This window comes from Saccopteryx leptura, chromosome 3 (genome assembly GCF_036850995.1).
Source record: "Saccopteryx leptura isolate mSacLep1 chromosome 3, mSacLep1_pri_phased_curated, whole genome shotgun sequence".
NCBI classification, from domain to species: domain Eukaryota; kingdom Metazoa; phylum Chordata; class Mammalia; order Chiroptera; family Emballonuridae; genus Saccopteryx; species Saccopteryx leptura.
In genome coordinates, this window is record NC_089505.1 from 296,565,290 (window position 1) to 296,576,458 (window position 11,169).

General features: G+C 44.4%; 1 protein-coding gene across 1 annotated transcript; it reads right to left on the minus strand.

Moving 5' to 3' along the window:
• Positions 1-1,878: 1,878 nt before the first annotated feature.
• LOC136397983 (fatty acid-binding protein 9-like) lies at positions 1,879-10,841 on the minus strand. Its single transcript, XM_066372434.1, has 5 exons — positions 10,769-10,841; positions 8,176-8,190; positions 4,709-4,878; positions 2,100-2,201; positions 1,879-1,935 (listed from the first exon to the last, which is right to left on the minus strand). Exons 1-5 carry the CDS (start codon positions 10,839-10,841, stop codon positions 1,903-1,905), a joined length of 393 nt encoding a protein of 130 aa, XP_066228531.1. The 3' UTR covers positions 1,879-1,902.
• Between the last annotated feature and the right edge of the window lie 328 nt (positions 10,842-11,169).

Genomic DNA, 11,169 nt, shown 5'->3' on the forward strand with positions numbered 1-11,169 from the left:
CAAAATCTGACTATATACTGAAGTTTGCTTGTTTCTGCTTTTGTCTTAATAGGTCAGAGAGGATTAATTTACAATTCAGCCTTATTTAAATATTTCCAATTTGCATGCACACCTTTACTATATTAAAGTATGTATATTGGCCTGACATAAATAGTTGAAAATTTCATTTAATTATTTGTAAAATATACTTGAAATGCTAACTAGAGGAAGTAAATACATTGACCAAGGGTAGCAAACACAAAGGCCTCCAGGGTGGTGAGGAAGAAGGATCAGAAGTGAGGCAATCTAGAAGGAGCTGTTTCAATGTAAGGATTCTAATTTCAGCTAAAATGGGCAGCCTTGGCTCTACTCTAGTCAATTTTTTAAAATAGAAGGTTAATTTATAGACAGTAAAATGCATGGATGTTAAAGGTAGAGTTTAATCCGTTGTGACAAACACATGCACCCGTATAACTCACATGCTGATCAAGACTTATTTTTGATCAACTATTATCTATTTTAAAATTTTAGGTGCAACACAATCCTTACATAATTCTTTCTCCTTTTCTTCCTCTCACTGCAACAAATATCCTCAGTTTTCTATAGTACTGGGTTTTGCTCTACTACGCCCTGAAAGTACTTCCTAATGACAGCTGTGAAGGGAATTTATGTAGTTCCAACAATCACATTCTTACTGAGCATTTAGAAATTCAAGTCTGGCATTTAATGCCATGTCATTCTGCAAAGATGACATTGTAAACAGGCATGGCAGCTTTACTAGCCTGGTTATTTTAAGCAGGTTTATGATGAGTAGAACAAAGACTGTTTTAAATTGTTTTTCTATAGCAGTGATTTTCAACTGGTGTGCTGCAAGAATTTTATTTTATTTTTTAAAGATTTTATTTATTCATTTTAGAGAGGAGAGAGTAAAGGGGGTGGTGCAGGAAGTATCAACTCCCATATGTGCCTTGACCAGGTAAGCCAAGGGTTTTGAACCAGAGATCTCAAGTGTTCTAGGTTGACATTTTATTCACTGCGCCATCACAGGTCAGGTGCAAAAAAATTTAAAACATGCAATACCTGACTATTTGGTCAGGGGCACTGACCTCTTTTCCCTTAGATTGTCAAATAAAAAAATGACAACAGCCAATACAACAATAGCTGTCCAGTGTGAATCAGTCAAAATTATACCAATTTTTTTTCATTAAATAGGCAAAAATATATTTTTTAGTGTGCCATGGAATTTTAATAATTAGTATGTGTGCTGTGAGATAAAAAAGGTTGTAAATCACTGTTCTACAATAATTCAACCAGAGTGTATAATATCCAGGCTCTATTTTGTTATCTACCTATTTGTCTTTCTATAAGTCTGTCTTATCTATCTATCTATCTATCTATCTATCTATCTATCCACCTATCTATCCATCCACCCACCCATCCACCTACCCATCTACCCATCCTTCCATCCTAACTACCATAAGCAGGGCCAGCTTTCTGCAAAACTAAAAACTGACAATGTTAGTTTTCAGCATCTCTGCTATCCAAAGCAGGTTCCAATGATTGTAATGTTTTCTGTTTTCCCCTTTGAGGTCACATAAAGTTCCACCAAGCACCGTTTGACAGGTGCCTTAGCCTAAGTGGGACGGGTCCCCTGGAGAGAACTCAAGGCCTGCGGAAGTCAGTGGGCAGAGGGTAAGGAGGACGTTGTTGCTCCTACAATCACACCACAGGCAGCTCCTCACCCCACCAAGTTACCAGATTGTCCCTAATTCTCAATATCCCACAGCTCCCAAAGTGCACTTAATTTGATGAGTTCGGTCAATTTATTTTAATAATTTTAAAATATGCTGCTAGCCCCCATTTTCTTTCTTGGTGATCTCGTTTTCACTGACGCAGGTACTTTCTTTGGATCTCTTTGTAAACTCACGTGCTGACAGTATTATTCCTGGTATGTTTCTGAAAGTAAAGAGGAGTGTGTTAGAGTTGAGAGCAGACAGGTGAAGCTGCTGTGCCCCTCATCCCCAGACCCTTGAATCAGGATGTAGATGGAGCAAATAAGTAACTTGATAGACCTGTTTCAAATTATGAGCACCAAAAATCTCCATTTAGAGAAAACTCACCACCACCATTTTTCCATTCACAATTTGTCTTTTGATCGTTGTCTCTTCGCCCAGCCATTTTTGGACATGGACCAGGGAGTCACCATCTAATGTTATGATGGTCTACAAATGCATAGAAGAATCAATTAGAAATAGTCATTCACTACACTCTAACCCAGGGGTCAGAAACCTATGGCTCGCGAGCCAGATGTGGCTCTTTTGATGGCTGCATCTGGCTCGCAGACAAATCTTTAATAAAAAAAAATAGTAACGTTAAAAATATAAAACAGGCCCTGGCTGGTTAGCCCAGTGGTAGAGCGTCGGCCTGGTGTGAGGGAGTCCCGGGTTCGATTCCCGGCCAGGGCACACAGGAGAAGCGCCCATCTGCTTCTCCACCCCTCCTCCTCTCCTTCCTCTGTCTCTCTCTTCCCCTCTCACAGCCAAGGCTCCATTGGAGCAAAGTTTGCCCGGGCGCTGAGGATGGCTCTGTGGCCTCTGCCTCAGGCGCTAAAATGGCTCTGATTGCGGCAGAGCGATGCCCCAGATGGGCAGAGCATCGCCCCCTGGTGGGCATGCTGGGTGGATCCCGGTTGGGCACATGCAGGAGTCTGTCTGACTGCCTCCCCGTTTCCAACTTCAGAAAAATACAAAAAAAAAATATATATATATATATATCTTTATTATATGCGGCTTAAATGTCTGTTTGTCACCGATAGCTTATTGGTTGCTTGCGTAACTGTACTAGCCAATGGGGTGAAGTTGCCACAGCATTCAAATAGTCCTGCCTTCTGGCATGCCACCTCACAAATTGAGGTTAAAGATTGGAGCAATTATTATGCTGTTAAGAAATCTTAACACCAGAAGGGGTCTTTGCAATGGTACAAGACTAGAGGTTCTCCAATTGAAAAATAATGTCATAATAGCTAAGTCTTTGACTGGCTCCTCTAAAGGTGAAATACATGTCATTCCAAGAATTGATTTGGCTCCATCTCAAACAGGGTTGCCGTTTCAATTGAGACATAGACAATTTCCTGTAAAACTTGCGTTTGCTATGACCATCAATAAGTCTCAGGGCCAAACGCTTAAGCGTGTTGGCATTTTTTTACCTGAGCCTGCATTTGGACACAGTCAACTTTATGTTGCCTATTCAAGAGTTCATGAAAGAACGGACATAAAATTAAAAATAATTGATGGTCCTCTGCAAGGCGAGCTTAAAAATGATGGAAAGATCTACACAAGAAATGTTGTGTACAAAGAGATCTGTGACATGTGAATTAACATTTTATTATTTAAATCACCTTTACTTATTGAGCTAGCGGCGGCTCTTAAGAAATGTACCGCCAGTGGTTTCCTTCATTGCACTCTACTTTAAGCAAGTAAACAAGTAGAAGGGGGAAACCCCATGGGGCAGTAAGCAAAGGGGCGTTCTCGCTGCCTGCCCTGGGTAATTCAGTTTGAATTAGCATACACCTTTGCACAAATCATTTTAATTACAATTTGTAATATCTAGAATAGCGGTCATTTCGTATGACCGCCAGGCTTTCTAGTATGTGTGTGTGTGTGTGTGTGTATATATATATAAAACATTCTCATCTGTTATAATCCATTCACTTTCTACCGCTCATGTTCATGGTTGCGGGTGGCTGGAGCCAATCACAGCTGTCCTCTGGGACAACACCAAATTTTTGTTGGATAATGCGTAATGTACACAAGTTGTTGTATTGTTGTATGGCTCTCACGGAATTACATTTTAAAATATGTGGTGTTCATGGCTCTCTTAGCCAAAAAGGTTCCCAACCCCTGCTCTAACCTACACACAACTACTTTTTAATTTCTATTTTGAAATTTTTCCTCCAAAATCTTCAGCTGAGTTCATGTTATAATTTAATACCATCCAACTAGAGAAGTCTCACCTAATGCCCTCCTGTGCCAGACAAGCGGTCCTCAGCAAATGCGGGTAACTGTTTTCCTCAATATGCTTTTTTATACAGCAGCAAAGAGAGATCAGAAAAAATGTGAAAGTGTTAAATTTTTTGGCCCTGTCCAGTGCTAGAGTAATCTGCAAAGAAGATCGTCTTTGGAGGTTGTAGGAATATGCTGTGTGAAGACTTTCAGAGTTGGGGTAAACAATCAGAGACAGTGAGGCACCTGAGGGTGAAAGCCCTGAGTGGACGAGAGTCCTGGGGCCCCTCTGACCCTGTGCTGGATACAGTGCAGGCTGGAAACAGCAAAAAGCAGGATAAGATTCAGCAACAAGAAATGTTTAGGCTCTGAGAACAGAGATTAGGACTCAGCATGTTCCTTGTCCTTTACTTCACCCCCCTGAGAACTTCTGCTGTCTGCTTCCTTCAGTTATTTGTACTGGCTAATAAATATCTGAGTAAGGCTAGGGACGAGGCTTCAGTCCTCTGGTCTGCTGACCGGGGATATTGCCTTCCTCGGCCCCTTGGAGCATTTCATCTGGTCCCCAAGTTCATTGTCACTGCAACAGGAGATGTGCAACTTTAATGAACAAAACGAGCTGCCCCAGCTGACTTGGTAATTAATCAAAGCAGCTATGAATACACCTTGCCCAACCACCTGTTAGTTCTTTCCTTGACTAGGAAACACCAGGACGGTTTGGTGCCTACCTTCACTTTCCGGTTGTCCATGGTAGTTTCATCAAACTCTTCCCCCAGCTTGAAGGAGATCTCAAAGTTCTTGAAGGAGCGCTCTGTTTTGATGTTCACCTTACCCTCATGGGTACTAATCCAGATAATTGGCTTTGCCAATATAGCTAGGGGCCAGACTGCATGGTCCACTTTTATAAGACAGAGAAAGGAGCAGCTCTTTTTAGGTCATTTAGGAAGAAGTGCCAACAATCTTTTTGGAAGCCCTCTAACTTAAAAAGAAGGCGTGCTTCCCCCATTGAAGTTTTGGATGAAGTGTGGTACTTTCTTTAACCTCTCTGTGACAGCTAAATTGAACCAGACCCTCCCAATCAGAAAGCATGTCCAGTAATTATACTTGTCAATTTGCAAAGCTAGCTTCACTTTTTTGAGCCTCTATTCATCTAAAATGAGCATATGTGTGGTGCCTTTCAGGTGACCAGATCTTGGTGGAGGGGCACTGAGACACTCATTTTAGAGATGAGAGCACGCTGTCCCACAGAGGCAGGGAGGCGCATTCCGGGTGATGTGTCTGGTAAGTGTCATAGCTGAGACTGAAACACAGAGCAATGCCGGTGGTCAAGGCCAGGTAAATGGTAGAGAAAATGAGGAGCCAGAAAGCCTTGGGCCATTCCCATTTAATAGAGTCTTACAATGGCAATGAGCAAGCAGGCAGGGGAAACCACTTCTCAGGCAAACAGCAAACTGGCGCCTCACAATGGTGGGCAGGCAATCCACAATCCTCCCTAAGGGCAAGCACCCATAGCCTTACATAGACAATACACACATGGTGCTGCCATGTGCTCATGCACTAATCAAGCAAAGTGCAAATGAGCAAGCCTAACACACTGTTTGCCCAACATTCCACCCCTTTAGGGTGGCTCGCTTCACAATCTACACAGCAGCTATCTTCTGTGTTCATCCCTGTGTGAAGAGTGAAGTACATTACATAAACAGACTACAGCAACAGCACAAGTTATACAATTACATTAGTTACAAAGGTGCCCTTCACAATGACTCCCTGAGCACTCTGCCTAGGAAGTTAACTGGAATCCCACCTCTAGCCCCCTACCACACAGTAGGTGTGAGCGCCTGTATAGTCCAGGGCTATGTCCATTGAAGAAAGTGTCTTGGTGTGTCTCTGCAACTGGATAGGAACAGCTTCCAAGCCCCACCCATCAGGGTCTCTCAGAGTACTGTCCCCAAGCTGCATGCCCACCCAGCAAGGGAGCCAGTGCCCTTCTCTGGTCGCAGTCCAAGAGTCCATTATACTGCTCAATGATCAGTCCACGATAGACAGCCCAGCTGTCTGTGCAAATTACCCAGGGTGGAAGTCCATTACAGGCAACTAGCCATACAGCTCACTATTAACAGATCCCAACACCTTTCCATAAGTGCTCTGTCTGTTGCCACAAGCCCCATCTAAACCCCTCAGAGGTCCAAGCTCACAGGACCTGGCAGGGTCAAACACATTCAAGGCCTGTGCTGCCTTGACAGTTCTCTTAGCTGCAAAAAATAAAAATAAATAAATAAAATAAAAAGAAAAGCACTCATTACCTTCTAATGCCAATACCTGCTGCACATTGAAGGGGACTAATAGATTGCCAATTCCACATGGAGCCACTGGCCCCTGCCCATCTTTGTTATATGAGTTCCTTGGCCTTCTCCCTCTTCAAACTGGGACAACGAATCTTGGGGATCCTTCTGTCTCTCAGCTGTCACCAACAAGTAATCCTGCAGCCATGCAACCTGAACACCAGCCATTTTCTTCACAACTACCGGGCTACCTGCTTCCCCCTTTTTCAGCAGCTGGAACCTCTGTTCCAGTTCAAGCTGCCATCAAAGCTCTAACAGGATTTTATTAGACCTGCCATCCAATTTCTCCCTATCTGCCCTGGTCACAATTAAATCTACCCACACCTGTGTTTGGGTGACCTTTACAAGCCTATTTCTCTTGATAATTAGGTGAGGGGGCAATGTGGGCAGCAGCCTGCACAGCTTTATGATCCCGTGTTGTCCAGCTCCTCAAAATCTGCCACCTTCTGTGTAACTGCACTGATGGGCTGTCCCACATAGGGGCCCAGGATAGCCACTAGTGACCCAAAAAGGGCTGATGGGGCACTACAGAGAATAAGGTCCCTCATCCCTGTCATAAATTCTTCCTCATCTGGCCCATGGGACCTCAAATTGAAAGCAGTATTCTTCATACCTCATTCCCAAAGGACCTGGGGCAGCTCTGTATATGTCTGCCACCAACTCACTGCCCCTGGCAAGTCTCCAGCATTCTGCCAGACCCTACAAATGGCAGCCATCACTCACTCTAATAGGGTATGATTTCCTGGGTTGTCATAGCAGTTCTGAAGACACTGCCTCAAGGAGGAGTGTGTGGTAATGGCAGCCAATATTTCCATTCCTGTTCTAGAGAGCATGATGCCATCCACACACCCCCCATGTCTCACAACCACAGCAACCAGGCTGCCTGGAGCTCAGTGGGTTTTTTACTTGAATTGTGCCACAACTCCACCAACTCTGACTGGGTGTAAGGCTTGACCACAGAGTGCTCCACTAGCTGAAGAAGGGCTTGTGCCTGCCCCTGAGGCACTTGTGTCTGCTGGGTTTTTACCTTCTGGGTGACCACTGGCTGGGTTCTGAGTCTGAAGGTGGCAGTTTCAGCCCAAACCTCCGCCTCAGAAGAGTCAGAAATGACTACAGCTGCTGACTCAGAGCCACTCTGCTGGCATGGATGCAGCTCTGTCTTCAGTGCCTGCTTGAGCTCCTGAAGCTGCTGGCTCTCAGCCTGGAGCTGAAGCTTGAGCTCTTGAACCTGCAGTTGTTTTTCTAACAACTGTCATTGCCAATGTTCAGCTTCCAGGACGAATTCCAACCTGCAAGCCTGTAATACCTTCTCCAGAGATTGTTCCAGTTCCAGGAGCCTCTGGTGCTCAGCCAGCATCTCACGTGGCAGCTCTTAAGAGCGGTTCCACTCATTCTCCAGTGCTCATTCTAGTTTATACTGTTACTGGTTCTTAGCCTGTAACCTAACTTGAAAATCTGCAACTCTTTCTCCAGTGACCTTTCCAGCTCGTGTCATTGTTGGCACTCAGTCTGCAGCTCATACTGTAGCTTTTGTTGTTGGGCAGCCTTTTGCACAGAGATCTCAGTTTCTTCTCAGAGGGCTGTAAATAACACACAGCCCACAGCCCCCGAAAGGACAGCCATGGGAAAGCATATACTAAAGATCAGCGACCACTGCTCTATCTCACCCTTCAAGAGTGTTGGCAGCTCCATACCAACCTGATATGAACTCTGCCCACAACACCAAATGTAATTCCAGTGGCCAAGGCCAACAGGTCCACATTGGATTCAGGAAGACAATAGAGGAACTGTGGAGCCAGAAAGCATTGGGCCATTCCTGTTTAATAGAATCTCGTAATGGCAGACAAGCAAACAGGAAGGGGAAACCACTTCTCAGGCAAACAAACAGCAAAAATGGCCCCTCACAGTGGTGGGCAGGCAATCCGCAATCCACCATCCACCCTGGGGCAAGCACCCGTAGTCTTACATAGACCATACTCACGTGGTGCTGCCATGTGCTCACATACTGTAATCAGGCAAAGTTCAAGTGACCAAGCCTAAAACAGCTGTTTTCCCAACACACAGGTTTTCTATTTGACCAAAGATTTTAGCACATTTTTTTGTTTCTTAAAAATCATAAAATATGGCCCTGGCCGGTTGGCTTAGCGGTAGAGCGTCGGCTTGGTGTGCGGGGGACCCGGGTTCGATTCCTGGCCAGGGCACATAGGAGAAGCGCCTATTTGCTTCTCCACCCTCCCCCCTCCTTCCTCTCTGTCTCTCTCTTCTCCTCCCGCAGCCAAGACTCCATTGGAGCAAAGATGGCCTGGGCGCTGGGGATGGCTCCTTGGCCTCTGCCCCAGGTGCTAGAGTGGCTCTGGTCGCGGCAGAGCGATGCCCCGGAGGGGCAGATCATCGCCCCCTGGTAGGGAGAGCATCGCCCCTGGTGGGCGTGTCAGGTGGATCCCGGTCAGGCGCATGCGGGAGTCTGTCTGACTGTCTCTCCCCATTTCCAGCTTCAGAAAAATACAAAAAAAAAAAAAAATCATAAAATACAATTTTCAAAGTGCCTTAACTGCTTTAAAAGAACATGACTTATAAAGTCCAAGCTCCTGTCTCATTTGCCAGTTCAATCCCTTCTGGCCGAGGAGAGAGGAGGTGGCACACTGAATTATTTGGCTGAGAGCCTGGCCCTGTGGTTCAGTTTGGGACTGTCCATCTTCAAACCCGACCTCAGGAGGAGGTGGCGGTAGAAATGACACCTCTCTCAGTATTGATATCAAACTCATTTCACATTCAGATTATGGAATGGCAGGACCGGTCTGACTGCAGCGAGGCAGTGTTAGACATCAGTCCCAGAGGAGGGAAGGGTGGTGTGGTTAAAGCCCAGGCTCCAGCTTTGCCAGCTTGGGCATGTTATCTCAATAGTCAAATGTGTACAGCGATAGGCCTTACCTCACAGCTGTGTGAGAGATGAAGGGGTGGGCCTTCAAAGATAAGTGGCACATAGTAGGTGCTCAGCTCTTATGCCCTCTTGCCTCTACCTAAGCCCAGTTCCCACTCAACACAAATGCTTCTCTTGCCAGAAGCCCCAAGTTTCTTAGGTGTCACCAAATTGAAACTCCAACAGGTGAGTCTCTGACTCCATGAAGCAATAGGGAACATGTTTCTTTTTTTTTCTTTTTTTCTTTTTGTATTTTTTCGAAGTTGGAAACGGGAGGCATCCAGACAGACTCCCGCATGTGCCCGACTGGGATCCACCCGGCATGCCCACCAGGGGGCGATGCTCTGCCCATCTTGGGGTGTCACTCTGCCACAATCAGAGCCATTCTAGCGCCTGAGGCAGAGGCCATGGAACCATCCTCAGCGCCCAGGCAAACATTGCTCCAATGGAGCCTTGGCTGTGGGAGGGGAAGAGACAGACAGAGAGGAAGGAGAGGGGATGGTGGAGAAGCAGATGGGCACTTCTCCTGTGTGCCCTGGCCAGAAATCGAACCCTGGACTCCCGCACGCCAGGCTGACGCTCTACCACTGAGCCAACCAGCCAGGGCAAACATGTTTCTTATTAGTCCCTGAGAAGTTAATACTGATTATGAAAAAGAAACAAGTATTCTATTATGAGCACATTGACTTCTTATGATGCATTGATCATTTCAGCCATGTTTAAGAAAAAAGTAAGGTTAAAAAATTCTTGACTTTATACACAGTTTATTATCGCAAGGGAGGTTTCTCTTAATTAAGTATTAAACATTACTTAATTAGGTAGTGAATAATTACTGTTCTACGATTAGTAAAGAAAGTTTAGTTGCTATGGACCCTGAGCCACTATAATTGATGTTTATGCAACTTGGGTTAGAGTTCAAGGGTGGATAGGGTCTATACTTATGCATAATAGCCAATGGTGAGACGCTTGAATTAGGAGAAAATCATTCCACTTCTCCAATAAAAACTTTGAAATTCTTCAAAATAATGTTATAAAAATAGCTTCCACAGGTATCAGAACTCCAAAAATTAACCAACTAGAAACTTGGTTATTATTTTTTATTGCTCTTTTGAAGTTATAACTTAAAGTCAGCCTTGAAACAAATTTAGTTGATAGATTTATCTATCGATAGTTATTAGTGTCTGTAAATTTAAAGCTGGGAAAAGCTATTGATAAAATGATGAAGCTGAAGAGAAACTCTATCAAGGGATCATTTTTCAAAATATTTTTGCAAATAGTTTCATAAAAGGTAAATAGCCTTAAATATATGGATGGTGACTAGAAGGAGGTATATCTAAGCCTAGTATTGTATTCCCAAAAGAGACAATTACTGTCCATAACAAAAAAAAGCAAATGTAGCTACATAAACTTTGTTAATTTCATGTGCATGTGCCCCAGGCTCACAAAAGAAAGAGAACTCTAGGAACAAACCCAGGCCCATCACAAAATGCGTGCCCAGTTCTCAAACCTTGCAGTGGTCTTCTCACCCAGTTGTCCCAAGTACTCCTCAAAGTTTTCACTATGTTCCAGTTCCCAAGTTCCCAGGAAAGTCTCCACCATGGTGGAAAACTTGCTGGGAGGAGGCATTCACAACCAGATGCCAAAGGGAGTAGGCTTCCATGGCTCCCAGCACCTTCATTTAGAGGAATGCTCATCATGTGAGTCTTCTGAAATGGCCAATGGGCAGCAGTAAGACCAAGGAGTCCATGTGAAGTCAAATATAGGTCAACAATTATAGCACTCCTAGCAGAGATTTATGCCTCAGGATCACCTAATAAATATACTGTAACTTGTGAAATAAAAACTCATTTCAAAAGGAATCAGCCTTTGGAATGAATGCCTAATCAACTCTGAAGGAATTGCCTTTCCCACATCTAAGGAATACATG

What these genes read in the sequence shown, in the direction of transcription:
- LOC136397983 (XM_066372434.1), bottom strand. Translation starts at nt 10,841, where the DNA reads ATGGTGGAGACTTTCCTGGGAACTTGGGAACTGGAACATAGTGAAAAC. An exon ending in TGGACAACCGGAAAGTGAAG is followed by an intron (nt 2,202 to 4,708) that starts GTAGGCACCAAA and finishes ATGCATTTGTAG; the next exon opens with ACCATCATAACATTAGATGG. An exon ending in TGAATGGAAAAATGGTGGTG is followed by an intron (nt 1,936 to 2,099) that starts GTGAGTTTTCTC and finishes CTTTACTTTCAG; the next exon opens with AAACATACCAGGAATAATAC.